A 22,099-nucleotide genomic window follows, 5' to 3' on the forward strand; every position below is an offset into this window, starting at 1 on the left:
CTAATTTTCTGTTTCTAAATGTATATTCTTTACTGTGAAAATAATTATTATTACACACTCCCCCCAAAAAGCACTACCTAGAGGGAATGAGCAATATTCATCTTAATTTCATTCTGTGTGCTTCCAATCTATATTAATTTTCTAGTTGATGGACTTTTGAAAGGGTTGCTTTTTTGTTTTGGATATTTGAATTGTTTCTTTGCTTTGATAATTGTAAAGAGACAAATTGTTTGATCTTGAATTTCAGTTTTGCAGACGATATTCATCTGATGGTTTATCACATCAGCGTGTCTTCTCTCTAACACAGACAATAGTACGTACAGCTTTGGCTTGAGGAAGGCTATTTTTTTTTGTCTCTGCAGAAATACTGCAGCACAGTCCAGCTTGATTCTGGAATAGACTACAGGAAACGAGTGCTTCCTGCTGCTGGAAAACTTTACTACCTGTAAGTTTATCTATGATATGGTATTTGCCCTCTTTTTCCTTTTTATTAGCCAATAATTTCCTAGTCAGTGGGAAATGAAAAATGTATAGTAGAATTAGCAGGGTGTGACTTTTCCTTTCTTTGCCTTCTGGTCCATTTTGTTCAGCAAACCGCCTTCCATTATGCCTTGATATTAACTTCATTAAACTACATTTTCAGTATCCACACTAGCATCATTTATAATGTGTGACTGAATAAAAACTAATTAGATTTTTTTGGGGAGGTGTGGTGTTTGGAGAACTGAAGTGACAGATGGTTAGAAAGTAATGAATATCCTCTTGTAAGAGATTGCACAATTCTCTTATAATAGAAGAACATCCTTATTGTATTTAAGTAATTAAGTATTTATAGAAATCCAATGACAAGGATTCATTTAGTGTTGGGTGTTTCCAGTGCTGTGGATTAAAAAAAAAATCAACACTCTCCTATTTTGACAGATTGTTTCTGTTTATCATGACAAAATTTCTTTAGCACTTTATTCTCTATTTGCAAATAAATATATTTTAAAATACATTCACAGTTGTGCTTATGGTTGCAGCATATATCTGCCTAACAGAAACAACCTCTCTTTTAAAAAAAAATTGAAACCTTTGCATTGCATTTTTCCTATCTTGTATTTGCTCTTAAGAGTATTATTTAATTGATGAAAACCCGAGTGAGACAGACAGTAGCTTAAAATGAGATTTATAACCATTGTATCTTTCAACACAAAGTACAATATTGATTTAAAAATCATGTTTCCATTAAGAAAGGTGCAGTAATTTCACTGACGTGAGAGGTATTTGAAACAAAGTATGTCCATATCACTTTATTATAAAGTTAGAAACCGTAGTTGTTTGTCTGGAAGGAGGAATACTGCTTAGTAGAAATACAATAGGTAACTCTTTCTGCTTCTGGAAGGAAAAGACAGAATTTTACATGTGGAAAACAGGTCTAATGCAGGTTCTGTATCTTCAAAGTGTGACTGTGTGAACTTGGGAAAAGTAACTCTCTGTACTCTTGTCTGGCTCCACTTTTGTTAAGTTTTACGCTGTCTGCTCTGAAGAACTGTTGGAAGCTGCTGCTGTTATCTCAGCATTGCTCATCATGGCTGTTGTTGTGATGTCTACGTAGCCGTCCCTGCTTATATGGCTCTGCTTATTATGCCCATTGCACTTTGTGATGTTCTGTTTGATAGTGGAGAGCACCTGCCATATTCTTTCTTCGCTGTCAGTGCTCTAAAGAAAGGAAGAGCACGTATGTGGTTTCTGGCAGGTAATAGGCTAAATGCGGTGCCTGTGACATCAGAGGAGAAGAAATACAAATAACTCATAGGAGTAGTACCCAGCTGAAGTATTTCTTGGTGTTCTGCTGAAAACAAGTGAATGGCAGAGATTGGTGATAAGCCTGTCTCATGTTCTCCCATTGGAACGATGTTGGTTACCTCTAGAACTTGTGTAAATCATTAGGAAGCAGTGGGGGGGAAAAAAAAAATTAAAAAAATCCTGTAGCTGCCAGTGGAAATAAGATACTTATTTCATTGCCCTTTCTTTTTCTGAGATAACCTCATTAGTTATTCTATTCAAACTTGTTCATTGGGGCTTTCAACTTTGCAGAACTAGCTTAGTATATGGGAATTTGTTTGTTTATTTTTAGATTAGGTACTATACAGTATCTTGCTACAGATTTTTTTTAAATGTAGTTAACCGTCTTGCCCCCCCCCCCCCCAAAAATGTTCTTGTCCAACATGTTTACATTCCCCTAGTAATGGTTATAATATCATCACCACTTTTTAAAATTCTATTGATGCTTCATAATTTGTGTAGTCTTTTCTTCATTTAAAATATGCAACTGAGAGTTGCTTAAAGCTGTCTGATACTCACCTGAAAGCAGTCAGTGTACCACAATTACAAGATTCCTGTTCAAAGCAACTTTCTTGACCTCAGTCTCAGGTGTCTATTTTCAAAACAAACTTTCTTGGCAATTAGGTGCAAATATCCACCTAGGCATCATATTTGGCTGTTTCTTCTTGTGGCTTTTACATCAAAATTTTTGATAGTTATGTGCATATATGTGTGCATACTCTCATATATATGTACTCTTTCCTCCCTTTTGTGGCTTTTTTTTTCTGGTTTTCTCTGTTCCTTTTCATTTATCATTTTGTCAGAGCAGAGCTGCACACACATATTAGTGTTGAGAGAAACTTATTTTTCTGAAGTTACAGTTTTATGTAATCTATTCAGAAAAGGTTTTTTAAAGTGTTTGAAATGGCAGTTGCAGAAGTTTATGGGTTTTTTTTCCAAATTCTTTGTATCTACAAGGTTTTCTATTGTTAAGATTGGGCTAAAAAGGAGTTATTTCAGTTCTGCTATTAACATTTTTAGGGTGCTTAAAGCCTAATGAACAGGCAGGTAATTGTGTAATACGCTGATCATCATTTATCATTTAGAGGAGGTCTAGAACTGTGTGAAGCAATGCAACTTGTATTCACCCAGTATCTATAAAAGTAGACTTTTCACACCAAATGAGATTATACAAACTTCAGTGAAGTGTTATATATCTTCATTCTAGTTTGTTGTCTACCATGGCATTAATTTATTATTCTCAGCTTTCAAACTCAGCTAGAAGTATTATCTGTCTAATCTATCCATCTATCTATCCATCTTTAAGAATGAAACATAGTAAAGTTGGTCCTCTAACCCATTCAGTGACAAAAAATGTTCTCTGATCAGACATTTATAATTCTTACAGCAGCTGGAAGATGATGATAAACTTTACATCATTCTCAGCACAGATATTTTGCATTTTCACTGTCTGTGATTGATCTTTTCGCAAACAGTATAGGGGCAGAGGGGGGAAAACGGATAAAATTATTAATGCAGAGATCATGCTGGTATTTTGAATTTCACAGTTTAATTTTGCAAACTGTTTGATCAATAACAATCAGTTGACTTGATTTTTCTTCCTCCCCCCCAAAAGCTGCTCCAGTATTTAATTTCACTAAGTTCCCTCTCAGACATTTCAAAGGATACTTCTTTAGGTGCTTGACTGCCTTGCCTTGTTTATTGGCTCTTATTTTGCATGCAAGATAGAGCCAGAAGCCTTTTTTCTCATTGTGTACACATAGTGTTAATGGATCTGCTCTGCCTGTATTGCCTCATTACTGGAAACAGCTCAAAACACAGAAGTCTTTCAGTGTATGCAAATAAGGCCGAATCATCTACCTGAGAGTTAATATTCTCTACTTTTAAGTGTATTCTAAATCTAATGTTTGTATTTAGAGCATAACATCCTGTTCTCTTTTTTATGGGCAAAAAGCTAAGCGGGCTCAGGCAGCTGTTTGATGTTGGCTTCAAGTGTTATTAATTTCATATTCTATTATTCTTTTCACTGTAGCACAAGTGAAGCTGATGTGGAGGCTGTCATGGATAAGTTGTTTGATGAGCTGGCTCAGAAACAAAATGATTGTACGTAAGTTAATTTCTCTTGAAAGAGAATACATTTAGAACACAATGCCCAATCTCCACTGACCAATTAATAAGTTCCATTGCTGTATATGGGTTGATGCCACACTCAAGTGGCAGTCATTGTATCAGCATTTTGTCTAATTTATGTGTTGAATCATGTGCTATTATTCATCAAGCTATGCATTTCCTATCTGTAAGAGATGAATTTTATAGTAATTATCCAGAGAAGATTGAGTCTTTGTTCATGTTCCCATAGTAACTAGACCAAGGATTCTAAAAGTGCAAGGCAGAGAGCTGAGGCTGAATAAAGCGTGTGGAACCATTGCAGACTTCACGTTTGAAGAGCTGTGTGACAGAGTGAGTATCCAGTCAAATCTAGATCAGTTAATGCTCAGACTTTTCACAGTTTAAAAAAAAAATCTGAAACAAAAAACTTGCTATTTTCCCTAGTTGTACTAAATTAAAGGGCTTTTTTTAAGTTGGCAGAAGGATTTTGAATTTAACAGTGGGGGGAAAAACCCCTCCCTAAAACAATAACAATTTTATTTTTAATGATACAGTAAATTCAGTTTAAGTATATTGCAGAATGTCTTAAAAATTCCTAATGCAGTATGTGCCTGGGCTGACATCACTGTTGGAATATTAGTAGTCATACATATCAATATGTAAATAGCATTCAAATACTGATTTTAAAATCTGGGGTTTAAGTTGATGCTCAAGCAAAGGAGTCGTAATCCTGGCACCACTAAAGTAAAACTATTGTTGCATGCCTTAGTTGTTGACTGGCTGTATAAGGGCTGTTTAGTCCCAGGCCTTCTAAAAATTTGCCAGATTTTGCTAAATAGCACCTAATTCTCTGCTAAACATGTGGAGTGTGATTCCTGAAAAGCTCTTCCTGTATATGGCCTCTAGTGAGTTGGAAGACAGTCCCCCAGTATTTTGATTGTACTTCAGCAACTTCATTGCTGGCACATGAAGTTACTGTTAAATGATCACAACTCTAAACTAGACATTTGATTCGGGATACTGACCAGTCTTTTGGTTACACCACTACATTTTCACTTCCTTGTAGTTATGTTGATAACTATTTGGACGGAAATTTCACTGGTTATTTTTCAGACTGTAGGTTTTAGGCTTTGTTGGTTTCTAGTTTCAGACAAAACCAGCTAGCCATTTGTGAGAATGGAGGTACGTCATGGGTAGAACAGTCTGCTTTTCACTAAAAGTTTTGAGACTTTTTCTTCGTTGTGCCTCTTAATGTCTCAAGAAACTATCCTGTCAGCAAATACTTGCAAAATTCTTTAGTCCCGTAAATGCCGTATGTGCTTGAATGGGATGGTAAATTGCTTCTAAGGAGAAGTGCTCTGGTAGCTCACATGGCAGTGGCCACTACTTTGGGTCTGAAGGTTCTGATCCTGTTGAATTATGTGGGGTTCAGACCACTTTGGCGTAAGTGAGCTGAGGTGCTTGATTTGCACTCAGAACAAGTAAAGAGAATCATTATGAAATGTTAAACATCATTTAACAGTATTGTTCTTGTGTTGGTCACCCAGGACTTGGGAAGTCATGCTATCTCAAGTCAGATACCTTCTGCAGGTATGTTGTGATAAGTCTCTAATAGAATAATCCCATGCTTAAAACTAAAACAACAGTGGCAGATAATAAATGTTTTTCTTTAACAACTTCCTGGGTTGTTGCTTATTTTCTTTGCATATGCCTCTATTTGTTTCTACCTTTGATTGTTTTTTTTTATATATATATATATATATACACACACATAATTTTTTACCATGATTTTTCTCTTTGGATCACTGATGTACCCTCAAAAATATTACATTAGTGTACTGGTAAGGTGATATCACTGTGCTCACCTCATAGGTAGAGAAGTATAGCCATGAACTTCAGAATTGTCTGTTACATTTGGATAAATGGCTTGAGTTGCCTTTAATACGATTTTTTTTTTTTCATGAATGTAAACTTTCATAGGACTTCGTAGCAATACTAAAAAAACTCCCATTGGTATAAGACATATAAGACATTACCTGTTGCTCCATTTGCCTGCCCTGTTGCCATTAAAATATGCTAAAAGGCAAAAGAAAAATTCAGTTGTCAAACCATGAAACCATGTTCCTTTTTTTTTCATTAAATATTTTAACTTTTTGATGGAAAAATTTATACATGCAGTGTTTTATTTTTAACAGTTATAATGACAATTATTTCCCACTGAATACACAGGAGAAGTATGTAGGATCCAGAAGAGCACAGTGGTGATTTGTAGCCAAAATCAATACCCAAGTCAGGAGACATTCAACTTGACAGGAAGTATCCAGTCATTCATATGCATTCAAGTAAGCTGGCTAATAGTGGGAACTGTTTGTTCCTATGAAGCAGGAATCTGTAGTAGATATAGCTACAAGGTATTTAGTACTGCTTGTGGTGCAAAATGGTAGATAAGTTGACAGGCTTCATAAATGCAACTATTAAGAAAAAGGAAACTAGGAGCCTGAGAAAGAGGTAATGAAAAAGAAGATCCACAAAAGAAAGTAGTGGAGGGCACTTTGTTGGATTTGGCTACAGTGAATCTGCAGGTTTCTTTGTGCAGGACATGGGGACAAAGTCCCATGGGAAGTCAGATTTTGTGAAGGGACACAGGGTGGGGATTCTTCCTAGCTGGAGCCTGTGGCAGCCAAGAAGGAGCTTTACATGACAGCCCAAGCAAAGTGTCCTAGGTAGGTAAATGCAATTTAAAGTTGGTGTCATAGGAGCCAATTAAACTTAGAACAGAATTGAAAACAAGATTTACAGTTGGTTTTATATCAGTGATAAGACCTGGTGACAAGCATGATAAATGGGAAGTTCTCATTAATGGGTAAAAATGAAAGGTAACTGATATTATTGAAAGCTCTTGGGACAATTCATAAAAGAAGAATGTGGAATCACTGCTTACAGCCTACTGAAGGACAGAGTGGCTAAAAGAGGTAGAGGACAGTATGCAACATTAAAGACATTGGTACCTGCCTTAAAGTTAATTAATACAAGGATCTTGAATATGTATCAGTCAGCCTACTGATTAACAAACCCAAGAGGGTAGTACTCATAGGGGTCTGTTGCAAAGGGAGAATGAGGTGCATTGCTTCTTGAGCACTCAGCTATAAAAAGCATATAAAGAGAAAATGCCATTGTATGGGAAGCTTATGCTGTAGATGAAATGCAGAAAATGGTGAAATGTAATTAGCTCTAAAATTACAAATGATAATTTTCTAGCATAAAATGTACTACATCCAGTACAAGGTCATTTAGTTTGAGCAGCTTTATGGGAGCTTACAGTGATGAATTCATCTAGAAATTAGTGTTGCATAGGGACAATCTTTTCCATAATTTTCTAACATTCAGTATAACCAAAAGGTACTTCCAAACAGTGAAATTACATATTCGAGTGTTCAGGAGGAGTAATTTTCAAAAGCAAAATGGAAGTATGACCAAAACTAACTGGAAGGGGAAGCATAAACAAGAACAAGAAGGACTTTTTGAGGAAGAAGATAGTAAAAGTATGTCCTGTGTCACTGTTGAGACAGAATCAGATAATATAGAATAAATGGCAAATAGTTACAAAGTGCAGAAAAATTAAAGAGAAAATAAAGGTCATCGGCAGATACCATGTCTGTTCAGCTGTAACACTTCTTAAGTAAAAAGGGAGTTTTGATATAGTTTATATTATCTGAATATTACTGGCTTATTCTTAGTTGGAGATGGATGAACTTTTAATAATGATGGATAATAAAATAGGAAACTATAATAAAATAACTTTCAGTCTCTTAATAGTTAGCATATGTTAAAAATAACCTGCCAATACATTTTGAATTACTGGAGCCCTGGAAAACTAGGCTGAGATCTCTTGACTATTTTTTAAATTTTGATAAATGTTGGTGTGCTAGAGAAATTCCACAGTGCTAGAGGAATGTTACTATGTGCCAATATTAAAAAATACATAAGCAAAATCCTCAAAAGTGTGATGACTGGTATAACTGCAGGCTGTCAGTCAGTTTTTGTTCCAGAAAGAGCAGTGGAGAAGCTGGTTCTGGATTCACACAGTGGATAACTAAAGAATGGAAATGAAATTAATTCCAGTCTCCCAGATTTTGTGGAAAAGGTTGAGTTTTGTAGATGCGTTCTTAATAAGAAATTGGCATTATACAGCGTCAAGAAGGTATTTGTTAAATGGATTGCTAAGTTAGTTAACTAGCATATAAGAAGAATTACTACTGAAGGATTATTGTGAGTGTAGCATTTCTAATGAGCACATATTTATACTAAGCCCAGTACAATAGGTTTTTCCCCAGCAGTTTGGAATATAACATAAATGCTAATACAAATTTGCTGTAAATACAGAGAGTGCTGTGTGTATGGAGGGAGGAGCAATGAAAATGAGGCTGCTACGTGCAATTTATTTCTCAGCAGAACTGAGATTTTGGGGAGGAGAGAGAGGGTCTGTTTTATTTTGGCTTCTTTAAATCTAAGCAAACACAACATTTTACATGTAAAAATTGGGAACAGAAGTCATATCCACAGGAGGAGGAGAATGTGTCCTAGGCGTACGGACTTGGAAATAGATTAAAGAGTTGTAATGAACAAGCAGTTCAAAAGGAGCTTTTGGTCCAGTGTTAGAGCATTTAGACCTAATTTTACCTCAGATGGGTAGAGAGGAAATGAATAGGAGGGTGGAAAAGATTATTTTAATATTGAAAACATCTCAGATTGATGGCAAAATGTTAGGTGTGGTTTTGGCATCAAAATTTTAGGAAAGACATTGAAAAACCTGAAGAGGCTGTGGAAAAAGCCACAGATCATTTGAGCTGGAGAATTTCTGCCCTCAGATGACAGACTTACAGTTCAATTTGTTCAGCTTATCAAAAAGAGGACTGGAAGATGATTTTATAATGTACAGCTGCTTTCACAGGAAAAAAAATACAGGTATTAATGGGTTCCTAAATCTAGCAGAAGGTGGCATAATGAAAAGCAAAAAAAAAAAAAAAAAAAAAAAGTCCGCAGTGGTGCCAAGTCACACATTTGAAACAGTGAAGGAAGTGGCAGATCCTCCTGGTACTGCCTTTTGGGTCAAAACTGGGTGTCATTTTAGGAAGAGGTGTTTGTGTTTGAAATAAGTGCTAGTTCTTAGGTTTAGCTAAAATTCTAAAATTAGTCTAAAATTCAGGAAATTGGAGGATCTCATGATCTCTTCTTTAAATTGTCTAAAACTAGGGATGTGAGAGAGACAGGGTCTCTGCTGCCTGTTGGCAACTGTCTTACTGCACCTGCATATGCAGTAAAAGAGTTCAACAGCTGCCAGGAAAATGGGCCAGTCCATGTCAAGGAGATAACCTGCACTCAGCCCCCTCATGCTCTTGGGAGTAAATACTTAGTCCTATCAGTCTGTTCAGTGAGTTCTTCCAAGGCTTGTAACTTGGGCTTGAGTGGGGTTTCACACGACATGTATAAGACATTTTCCTGATACCAAGCAACCTTTCTTCCAAATTTGACATTCCTGGTCCACAGCATGGAAGCACTACAACTTCTCACTGAGACACTACTAAAGAAAAGTCTAACTTGTGGAGCAAGGTCTATAATAGCCTTACTCTCAGAAATACAGTAACTGACTGAAACTCTTACAAATAAACATTTGTTTACACACACAGGTGCTTATTCATATGAAGTCAGTATGAGACATGCATTCAGAATGAGAAAGTTTTAAGATTAAGACTAGTTTTATAATAGAAGGTGTATATCAACTCTGTTTAGACTTTTGTTCATGTTTCCCATCTAATAAGTACAAGATAGCAACATTTTTTGTGTGTGCTAAAAAGTTTACATTGCCAGCATCTTCTGACAGAACAACCGCTCATGCTGTTCTTGGTAATCATTGTGGCATGAGCAGACAACATCAAAACGATGAACTGATTTCTTTTGCTATCCATAACCCTTAATAACCCTTAAGAAAGAAGAATTTAAGTTTTGCAAGAGTCAATGTGTGCAAGGATGGATGCTTTTGTTATGTTGGATAAATTGCTTTTCACCCAGATGACTCTGCTTTCACATCGTTACAGCAATAAGTCTTCTGGTCTGGTCTTGGATAACTGTTACAGTGCAATGTAGAGTAAAAATTCTATTTACATTTGTTGGTGTAGGACTAAGGAGATGTGTTTGAAATTGCTCAGACATTTATCTAGACAGTAGCTTTTATAATATGATATTTCATCTCAACAGTCTAAGACTTTTTCAAATTCAGTGATGTTTCCTTTTAAAACAGAATTTTGATTATTATTTCAGGGGAGATACTAAATCATTTTCCACTTTGGTATCACAGAATTTCATGAAATGTCAGCCAATACATAATAGATGAAAACAGGAAATCAGCAATTGGTAACTTTATACCATTTGAAACATCTCCTAGCTTTAAGTGGAATTTTCAAAATAGCTGCCTTGCTAATTAATACCTGAAGACCTTGGGAGATAGAGTTGGTGCCCTTCAAGTATTACAGTCTGTCTTTACTTGTTTCATGTGAACATCAAATTTTTTCATGTCAAGAATATAAGGAGTTATTTCTGTCTGAAGTAAGGCATCAGATAGAGGTAATTACCAGTTGTCCATTAATGTTTATAAAAATATAATACAGAGAATATATTGTATGCAGTGCTGATGTGACATGCAGTTGACTTGGTAGAAAACATCTTGTTACATTATTTAAATGTTTTAAATCATAGTTTCCCAGTTGAGGAAAATTTCAAGTTTTAGCTAATTTAGTTAAACTTAGCTTTGTTGTTTTACTGGCTTATGTGAACATATAGAAAACTACAGAATGCTGGATGAGAGGATATTGATCTATTTTAGTTGCTTTAGAGCAAAATGGGAAGCAGTTTTTCAGATCCAACACACCAGGGTTTATGGGGCAGTATGGCACACGGTAGCTTTTGTGTTGACTTGAAAGTAGTTACCTGCCCACTAGGGTGGAGTTCTGGAAATGTGCTTCTCCAGTGTAATTATCCAGGAAAAATATCATCTTTTTTTTATCAAAATGTTTATTACACCATCTTTTCTAAAGCCTCATAAAATGAGTAAATGTAGCCAGAGAAGGCTGGGAGAGGCACTGAGCAGAATACCAACATGTAGTTCCTGAATTTTAATGCTAACAGTAAACTTCCTCCATTCTTTGTGGCCTTCAGTTATTTCTTCCTGTCATTTTCTCCATCTGTACAAGGAGGGATGCATTTACCAAAGGAGTTAGATTGTTGCAAACATAATTAGTTGATTTTTTTTTTCATTGAGTTAATGTGTGAATAAAAGATTACCATAGTAGTACTTTCTAAGAAGCTGGTTCTTGACAAGCAAATACAGCTTGTAATTGTCCTTAGAAACCTCGAAGGCTTTTTGGAGGGTCAGGTCTGATAACTTGAACTCAACAGTGGGTTTATAAAAACCCTTTTTTTTCCTTATCCCTTTTCTCAGCAGTTGTATGCATATCCAAAGTTCAGATTAAAATACTTTTTAAAATAAAATGTACATATTAACTTGATTTTAAAATTTCAATGTCATAAACTAGCAATCATGCAAATGTAAATCTTACTACCCCATCAGAGTAGTTTCATTTCTCAGTGTTTACACATACAGGTCAGTGTTCATTATGCCTTAGAAAAATCACTCTCTGCTAGTCCTCCTTCTTCACTTCCCTTTTAAAATTTTGTTTAAAAACTGGTAATTGTGACAGTTTGGCTTGACTCTTGAGTTGGTATAAGTAATTTAGACAACAGTGTACTGTATATGAAATCTTCCAAGGTCCTAAGGGAGTGAGGAGATACACAGTCTTCCTCACAGTATTATCTTTTAAAGTTTTCCTCTCACTTGAGCATAGCAACTAGTGCCCTCTGCTGGGAATGCTGACTTTGTATTGTACTCAAACATATTTTAACCTTTTCTTTACAAAGGTTGAATAACTTTGCTTCATGGATCCTATAGTCTTTTAATTAGGTAATTAAATATATCCTTTCATCCAACTTCCAGGTACCAAAGAACACTGTGTCTTAACATGATAGGAAAGTATATCTATAAAACTGATTTTATGGGTGGGTAAACTAAAGACAGTCATGTTAAATGCAAAAGGTTTAATACCAGAAATGCATGGAAGTTCATGAGCAACAAGTCACTGGTACCTGGGAAAGTATATCAGCACAGTATTGTCAAATGTATACCCTATTCCTATATTCACCCTAGACAACTGCTTCTGGCCTCTGTTAGGGGATATGGGGCTAGATGAATCTATGGGCCTTACTATTTTTGAAGTAATTGAAATAAGGTCATGTTTTCAGTTTGAGCTGGAAAACAAGAGCAGGGGAATTTGGGTTCCTAACCATTATTGAACATACTACAGCATAATAAAGCTAAGACAATAAATTTAATGTCTCTTCTAAAAGATTGTCTTGCTGCAGGTTTGTTGGTTTTTTTTTTTTCTAGAGGTTGTTTAGCATTTCTATAATTGGCAACACAGAGGGTTTCTGTAGACTAACACAAGAAAAAGAGGCAAACAGTTTCTGTTAGGTTGTTGATCCATTTCAATAGGTGCACTGCACAGACTGGGAGGAACATGTGGTTCCTAACTTGAATAGCTTGCACTTTAAGATGAAAGATGTAACTAAGATTTTTTTTTTTCTTGTTTGTTTGTTTTTTAAAAAGTCGTCATTTTCAAAGTCAAGTGATCTTGGAATGCAAGTGTCTGTCTTTAAGTCAGTTGAATGTCTCCCCTACATGGTGACACAACTCAGCTGCATTTGCAGTTTAATGATTCTGAACAATTTTGAGGAAATTATCTTCATTAAAAACTACTAAATGTATCCACTGTATAATTTGGTTCCATCTTTAGGATTGTCAGATTGTCAGGTGTAGCTGTAAATAAACATACCACAGAGTTGTTCAGAACTGAGCACTATTTTCAGTAACATTTTCGAATCTAGAATTTTTAGAACTTTTTAGTTTGATCTTGATCCCAGCTTTAGTCGCAGCAGGAGATTAGCTTTTGCACCTTCGGTGCTGGGCTGACAATGTCTTTGACGAGCTGCATTTGCTTTAAGAATTTAATCAGTTTCTAAATACCCCAGAAAAGTTGCCTTATGTAACTCACAAGTATGTTTCATGAAATAAACTTAAGAAACTTATTTCAGGTAGAAATACTGTAACGTAGTAATATTGTTAGTCAAAACTCCTTTCTGTTTTATACCTTATTTAATGTATATCAGGCCTTAATTTTTGAAAGCACTTCCTTCAGCGAAAGCTGCATAAACCTTGAGGTTTTAGATCTTATACTTTATAGACCAGGGAATACACAAAGACAAGATTTTTGAAGTCGATTGTAGTTTTAAGGGTTTGCCTTTTTAATTCAATTTTTTGTTTCTTAAATGCCTGAATGTACTTTTTTTTTTTTTGGTAAAGCTTTGTTGACCATGGTTTTGAAATCTCAACAGTAAATGTCAGTATTTCTAGAATGATGTAATAATTCTCATAATTTCTAGGTTCTTTTGAAAACTTAAAAAAATCCCAAGATCACTTGAATTGCAATCTAGCAGCTTATTTAAGGGGAACTTTACATGTAATTTTGATGTATATACACTTCTTTCTTATGACCTTTTGTGGTTTGCCTGCTTATACCTGTTGAAATTGTTTGTGGGCTTGTTTGCTTACTTTACAAAGCAATAGAAACCTTTTTTTTAATCCTTAACTATTCTTTTTGTTGACATATACCATATTTTGTGGAGTTGGAACTGGAAGTTTGGCAGTGAGAGCTCTGTGAGCAGAAACATGCCTTTTGCTGTTCCTCCAGTCTGTAGCCAGCTTTGACCAGATGATAGGTCTTTGAGACATCTTACTTCTTGTAGGTTCAGCATGGATGTCTGTGGCTATTTAGCAGATAAGCTCTTCTAAGGTGGGAGTGATTGTGCTGAATGATGAATGAACATAGGAGCATGTTCTAGTGAGACTGACATTTCAACTCAACTGGGATAAAACTGGGAAATATCAATGACTAAAGCAGTATTCATCTGTGTGCAAGAAAATGAACTCAAATAGAGTGGGTGCAGGAAAAGTGTACTTCTTCTAGGTTAGTGGCATACATGTTCTCCCCATGGGAAGGGAAGAAAAAAAAAAAAAAGTACTTAATCAGTCACCCCAAATAAAGACCAAGAATGGAAAAACACTATTTCAGTTAGTAGATAGCACTGTCATACTTAATATAAAATTATTTATGTTTACAAAAAAATAAAAAAAAAGCTGGAAGTTACAAGCATCTTCTTAATCAGCTGAAGAGCAAAGGTCTGAAACAACTTTCTATTATGAGAAATGTGACCAAAAAACTTCTGCTGTAAGATCATGCAAAAGCAGTTCTTACCAGGATTCTGTGATGAGGTAACCTGAGATAGCAGGGGGCTGTACTTGATCCAGAAAATATCTTCTACCCCAGGATTTATAGATCTCAGATTCCCGCTCTACTGATCACCCATGTGGGTGTCACAGCTGGAAAACAACTTACACTAAGGATGTGCAGTGGGTATAAGAAAGACAAGGTGCTATCAACACCAAAATGCAGTTAGGAAATTACAAAATGACTGTTGCTTGTGTTTTCTGAGTTTGTCCCTCCTTCTGCATAGGCACTACAGTAATAATCAGTGCTATGTGATATTTTAATTTCATGATCACATACAGCTGAATGCTGCCTTGCATAATTGGCTTCCATCATAGTCCACACCAGAGTTAGTGCATGATGCTATTCTTATTAAAAAAAAAAAAAACAAAAACAACAACAAACAAACAAGCAAAAGGAAAACCAGAAAAACCCAACCAAAACCCCACCTTTTCAGTATTGACAATTGTAATGTTAATTTTCTGGAGATTCTTCTTGAGGTACTGAGTCCTAGACTGCCATAGTCATGACTGTAACTGAAGTCAGCGGACAGTGTACTTTGAATTGGTAGTGTTCTGTGAAACCTGAAAAAGCAACTTTCAAAGGTCCTTAACCTGGCATCAAGAGCTCACATATGCTTTTAGCTTTAATTTCTCTGTCCTCTGTTTGTGAAATGGAGATAGTATCACTTTCCTGATTCACAGCTGTAGTTGTGGAGACAAATTCATTATTGCCAGTGAAGTACCTAGCTGTTGTGGTTACAGAAGCTGAAGGAGAAATGCATAATTCTTCATCCACACAAACATTGGAAAAGTCTATGAAAAATGAGATCTTGTGACACACCAGAAGTGAGGACAAAACACGTATTAATAAGTGTGCACTATATGAGAACTGCTGTTCTGCATACTTGGTAGTTCAAGGGTCCTGGGAGAGGGGGAAGAAGCATCAGTTAATGTAAGTCAAGACTATAGCCTATGTCCAAAAGATGAAGATGAAGGGTGCACAGGCAACTGCTTTCTAACATCAGTGTCTGAATTATCAGCTTTAATAATGTTTTTAAAATACATCTTTCATTTGTGTAATTACTGCTGGAAATGTAATTGTTCTGTTTATTTTTGGTGTCTTCCCTCTTAGTAACTAAAACATACCTTAGAGAATATTTTACAAGAAAGAATAATGCATCAATTGGTGATTATTTTAACAAGGTGTACAGCCTCATGTCAAGTAGTGTTCAAACAAGTTAAAGTAATGATTTTAAAATTGCAGGCCAACTCATAGTGCTTAGTTAGGAAGCTTCAAACAAAACTGCATGTTATTTTAATCTTTCCTTGGTATGCCATCTGATGTCATCTTTAATTACACAATGACATGCTTTTTTGCCACCAGAACCTTCAGTAAAACTTGATAAGAAATTGCCTTCTTAATTAAATTCTCAGTTTATTAATAATGCTTCAAATGAACTTCTCATTTTTGCCTGTAACTTACAGAGCTTTCCAATAGATTTTCACTGCCATCAGTGTATTTAAATTTTTAACCAAGTTAGCTATGCCCTAACTATCTTACATTTTTATTTAAACGTGCAGCTGCATCACTGATCATGCCTTAGGTTTTTCTGTTCCTTTCTTAAATTATGAACTTGAAATGTTACCTCAGTGCTCTATATTCAATCAGCCCTACTAGTGAGAGAGTGTAGCTCCTTTGGAAACAACAGAAAGAGCTTTGTAATTTTTTGTTATTACTTAATGTCTAAGTTGTAAATATTATCTAGTCTTAAACTGTATTTTGGTTTTAGAAAGTTTAGGAAGCTGGACTGTCTGCATTAAGTTGTAGTCATTGTCAGTCACAACTCTTCAGGATGTTATTGGAACTGACCCTGGAATATCTTCCAGCATCAACAAAAAAAAAATTTTCTCTTGAGATGAAATATCTTTTTCTAACGTACATAAAGCATTCTGTATTCTTCAGACAATCGCTAAAAGATGAGCTCCTCTGTCACTGATAAGTCAACAAAGAAAAAGGATGCTTTATACTTTAATTAAATGGAATATATAATAGAAACAGGAGACGACTAACTCTTAAAACAGTCCACAGAGAGCTCCAAATAATAAACATCCTACTTGAACTGAGATGATGATAGCTGAAAATGCATTAAGTAGACAGAGAAACAAAAACAAATGAAGGTGAGAACTCAGTCAAGCAGGCTGAAGTGGAGTAAACACTTTGTCAGGAGGGTAGCTCATGTTCGTGCTAATGCGTTTTGCATTAGTATGATGCCTATAAAATACTGACTCTTGGCATTAGAGTTAATGACAAAAATCTAGAACAGTTTTACCTTATATACACATGCAGAAACAATAATACCATAAGAAAGATTCTTAATGTTTTTTTTTTTTTCCCCAAAAAATAATTGCAGCATGTGAAAGAACTGGTAACAAATGGTAAGTAACAGTTGTTAGATAAATGTGTTATGGTTCTGAAGCTGATTTTTGATTGATAATTGATGAAACAAAAAAGATCAGACAGTACCAGAAACACACACCAGATCAAGTTGTTATTTTTAGAATGTTGCTCAGAGGACCAGATTAATCAGGCTAAACTTCTAATAAGAGGATTACATATATATGTATCAATATTAGGAGGATCTGTAGCTTCATTAGCAACTTCAGAGGAAGTAATACCTTCATGTGTACTACTGACTAAAATGAAATACTGTCTGTGACTTGCTGAGGTTCATAAAATAAATTTCAGCCCTGGAGGGTTATGCAGAGGAGAGTGCTAAGCATCTAAAATAATTTGCCACTGGTCTTGTTACCTAGTCCAAGCCTGTATTGTTGGCAGTCAGGACACAGCTGCAAAATTAGGGAAAAGGGCTAGTAGACCATACTGTAAAGGTGAGGGCAGGACTGCTGGCTGCTGAAACAACAGAAATCTGCTCCTCAGTGGAGCTTCTGTATATGGACAGTACAGCCAGAATCTCTAGCAGTGCTGTAACCTGGCCTTGAACCATTTTCCCTGACTCTTTCCTGTATGGCACAGAGTTGGTACATGGGTGCTTGTACCAGCCTCATGCCAGTTTTGCAAGGGCAGAAGGCCGGTGAGAATGTGACTTGAGGTGTCAGGGTGCCCCCACGTCATTGGCTCCTGAATTTGGATCATTTTGAGTGTAGTTGGTGAGTTAGAAAAGCTTTGAAGCAATTGTAGGCAGCAAGTATTGAGCCAATACCAAGGTTACAGGTATACAACAAGGGCTTTAAACTGTGCCTGGAGCATTTGCAAATTTGCTGGTGATTCCTTCTTTGTACAGTGAGTAGAGTAAGGCAGAAGAAGATTAAAGGACTTGTCCAAGGTAAGTCACACTGAGAACAGGATTAAAAGCTTTGTCTTCATCTCTGGGGTTATGTCTTTCTAAACTCTAAAAGGAGAGAGTTTGAGAACTCCTCTATGTAAAGAACTACAGCTGATGCCAGCTGAGCCATATATAATAACAAACTGGCTGACTCAGTTTCAGTTGAGTCTTGGCAGGGAGGTACAGACTATTAAGATACTTATGGCTGCTAGGCTCAGATCTTTCTGATCGTAAGATTTTGGAGTCTCCAAAGACACGTTTCTGCCAACATTTACAGAATACTATCGTTTAGTGCTGGTGTAGGTGTTTCAAAAATTCTTGTTAAACAGCTTGAAATGATCTGCCTTTTATGTATTTAATTAGAGGAGTTTTTTGAATTGATGGTTTTTGACACTGCTGAACTAGATTGAATTCTTGTTTGGCTGTGATAAAGATACATATTGTAACCCTCTATGAACTGTGGTTTTATGTCTATATAAAAAAAGTCAAAAGAAGTATTCCATCTTCTTTTCTTCCTGTTCAAAATGAATTAGTCTTATTTTTGTCCTCCACTTGTTTCCCCCCCTCTGACTCCTCAGGCTTTTCATTTTCATGTTTGGATATCCATTAAGGTGCCTACCAAGATTTTAGATGTATAGCTCAGAGCGTGGCTGCTTCAGTTTGTGGATTTTGCAAAAGTTTGAAGCCTTATTTATTTATTTTAGGAATCAACTTTTAATATTTGATGTAGTGTTGGAATAGTATTGGAAATGAGGAGGGTATATTCATATGGTTTGGGTGAGAAAGTAAATCCCATTGGGGCAAGACAGAATATTCCTCAGGGTTTGGGCTTTGGCAGAAGAATGCTCGGGCTCTTCATGTGATAAAAGAATGAACCTGAATAGCAGCGATGTCTGCCATTTCTTACCTGAAGAGAGACGTGAGAATTTATTTCCTTTCTCACGTGCAATTAGATCACTGCTGTTGTCCCAGAATATGGGCATACTTCATCTCTTCTGTAGTTAACTGTAGTACTTCATTCTTAAGTATGGAATAAAAATTACTGAACTGTTTGTTTACCACCAATCTTAAAATCTCCAGCGGCATCCTAGTTGTGCTGCTTTTAGTGCTTCCTTTGTTTTCTTTTGCACTTGATACGATTGTTGTCCAGCTAGCTATCACTTGTATCTGATAGTGAGAGATGTGGTGGGCTCAATCTGTAATCATCCAGGGAGTTCCTTTCATTTTCTCGAACATTTCCATGCTTTAGTTCATCAAAACATTTTTTCAGCTGTTCTTTGTACAGATGAGATTTTTTTCAGAGGTGATGCACAAAGCTGTTGCTATTGGTCTTTGTGATAATTAGTTTCTTGGTTTCTGGTTAAGAAGTCCATAGTAGTGGCACGGGGTCTGAAATGGAGGAAGAAAATAAACAACATATATAACTTGGAAGAGAGGATATAGTATATACCGCTCTTAAACTCTGCTAAAAATACTTGAAAGTTTCTGTAATGATTCTTTTTCATAGATGTTAGAGGGAGGTTGTGTGGTTGTGAATGGGAAAGCAGGGTGATTCATGAGACTGCAAATGGGAGAACTGGCTTAGAGGCTTTAATACCTGCCTGGGGCGTCAGCTGGTGAGAAGCTCTAGCTTATTCCCATTAATTTTCAGAAGAATTTCTGAAATGTCATCAGGGCTTCACTCTCCTGTGCTTGCGTATAGACCATTTCTACAGGTTTTTCATTCTTGCATCTAAATAAAACCCAAAGTCCTGGCTATGGATAGCCATTAATCATTGCTCAAAATAACTTCTTGCAGAAAGGTTCTAGTTAAGGAGTTATGCTTGGCCTACAGCAAATTTGTCTTGCAATTTCAGTAGGAGAGAAAGTATTTTACTGTTTTTTAATATATTAGCAGTATTGCAGTGCTTTATAACCATATTATACTGTTGGTATAGCACATTTCATTAGTTGGGAAGGGAGTTGTGACATAATCATGCAAAATGCTGCTGATCTTGCTCTATGGAGTAGTTATGTCAAAGGTACTAAGTATGGAGTTTTTCTGCTAAATATGATGACTATTGCTACTGCCTGCAGTACTGATAGGGTAGAGTTTGCAGAAAAAAATTATCTTCCATGTAATGGAAAGGTAATTTTAAATGAATGTATTTGAACGTGTATTGAATGAGCTGCCACTATTTGTGTGTATCTTCTGTTGATGGTTTAGGTACACAAATAGAAATTAGTAAGTTAAGTATTTTTATTTCAGCATTACAGGTGTAACCATGAAAAAAGCAACTGCTACAAATTGTATTTTTCCTGATTCTTTCAGGGTTAGTCTTGCATGAACTAAATGCAGGTCTACTTGTGATTTAGTAACTGGCCTATGCATTTGCATTTAAAAACAAAAGGAAAGCTATTAGCGTTTAAAAGCTATTAGGAAAGCATCCTAATAGCTGTTCAAATTATTTATGCTTTAGGTGACTTTATAGCTTAACCATGTTTTTTCTTCTGTGAATTATGGTTTATAGTGATTATTTTGTTTGAGGTTGTCAGAGAGATCATAACATTGTCAGGATGCAGAAGAACCACATTTTTAACTATTGAACCACTGTTCAGGTAAAGCTGACAGTATGAATGAGCACCCATGTAGACTTATGTCAGTAAGAGCAAACAAGCATTCCTGAAGCAAGATGTGAAGAAACAAAAATAGGAATGTGATCAGGACTTTACACCCTCTCTTCTGTAATTGTAATATTTCAAGATACACTGTTTATGTATCATCCTATCACAGGTTTCCATTTCTTGTGGTTTGTTTTGTTTCAGCCTCTTGGGGCCAGTGACTATTTGGAGATATCAAAGCATTTTGACACAGTCTTTGTTCGTGACATACCACTTCTTACAATGGCAAAAAGGACACAAGCTCGTCGTTTCATTACTCTTATTGATACCTTTTATGAGCATAAGGTGAGAACAAGACTTTCCTTTGTGTATAGGTGTAATATTGGGAGCCCTAAACTCTGACTGTTGTAATTGGTTTGAAGTACGGCTTTCTGTAGTGATCATAAGCAGAATGAAGTAGCACTGCAAAGAAACATCATTCCAGCTTCACAAAAAAGGCCCCATTGCAATAAAGGCAAATAAGCAGGGTGGGTTTTTTTTGATTTCTGTATTAAACATGACCATAAATATAAGCCTGAGCTCATCTGTTGTTCTTGAATAGGGATGTTATTTCTTTCTTAACCCAGGAAAGCCACAGAAGCCATGTCATAATTTTAATAATAAAAGATTGTACTGCCAACTGTGTTGGAGTAAATTTAAATTTTTAATCTGTATGGGCAGTTGGTCAGGAATCAGTACCTTCCTGAACAGGGTAGAGAGGAGTTAATAATACAGTTACATTATTAAGTTTAAAGGAAACAGTCACTGTAAGCTTTACATGAGGTTGCAGAACTGCTAATGGAATAGTAATGATAAATGCAGCACTTCATGTGGATTTACAGAGGTTTCAGTCATGGAAGCAAAATCAGAGCTACAAAAACAGAAGTTCATGTTTAATATTTTTTAAAAAGTAATACCAGTTATGAAACCCTGTCTTATGTGTGACTATATATGCACACCCTTAAATATTTATGCAATGAGAAAATATCAACTGAGATTTTTTTTTTTTCAAGAAATGTCCTGGCAAGATGATCAGAAAGGCCCTGATTCAACAAGGTACTGAACTAACTAAGCATAGGAGTAGTCTCACTCAAGTCAGCTAGATTCTTTGTGCTTTATGACTTGGAAATGGACAGTTCTGAGAGGATATGCAAATATTTATAAATGAATAATAGTGTGTTAGGAATGAGGTGGGGTGTGTCTGCTCTATCTATGTACTGTCATTAAGAATTGCAAGCAAACTGCTGCTTTCTATTACTTCTTCCATAGGAAAACCATAAGTGTTAAACTCCTGTCACAAGTAGCTGTTTGGAAAAAATACCTGAGAGAGTGTATTTGTGGAGACATTCTGCCTGCATGCTCTCAACAAGTGTCTCCTTCTGTAATAATATTTCAGTCTGTCTTCATTGCAGCCCCCTGGAGATAATGTATCTCACTTCACATTGTATGTCCAGCAGACATGGAAACAGCATCATTATTTTTATTAGCAAATAATGTGCACTTGAGTAGCATAGGTGAAAGCAAGAGTGGCTCTGCTCAGCCTTCTGGGATATTTGGAATTTAAATATTCTTTAGATGGAAATATGTATGTGTGAAGTGCACTTACCTACTGAGAGGAATCTAACTATGGAGGAAAAGAAAGCATTGGTTACTAATACTTTATAGCTGTTATTTTAGAAAGTAAACTTGTTTGTGAACTATTGGCCTGTATAGCAGATATTCTGAGTATGTAATAGCTCCTTTA

At 35.9% G+C, this 22,099-nt stretch overlaps 1 protein-coding gene across 1 annotated transcript in view; it reads left to right on the forward strand.

The window, feature by feature from the left end:
• Window positions 1-22,099, forward strand: part of AFG1L (AFG1 like ATPase) — a 60,838-nt gene that overhangs the window by 37,421 nt on the left and 1,318 nt on the right. The window contains exons 8-11 of the mRNA XM_026844177.1: window positions 363-445; window positions 3,860-3,930; window positions 4,187-4,287; window positions 20,521-20,661. Coding sequence (XP_026699978.1) covers window positions 363-445; window positions 3,860-3,930; window positions 4,187-4,287; window positions 20,521-20,661 — 396 coding nt within the window. The remainder of the gene's footprint in view (window positions 1-362; window positions 446-3,859; window positions 3,931-4,186; window positions 4,288-20,520; window positions 20,662-22,099) is intronic.

This window comes from Athene cunicularia (genome assembly GCF_003259725.1).
Source record: "Athene cunicularia isolate RWA chromosome 3 unlocalized genomic scaffold, athCun1 chr3_part1, whole genome shotgun sequence".
NCBI lineage: Eukaryota > Metazoa > Chordata > Aves > Strigiformes > Strigidae > Athene > Athene cunicularia.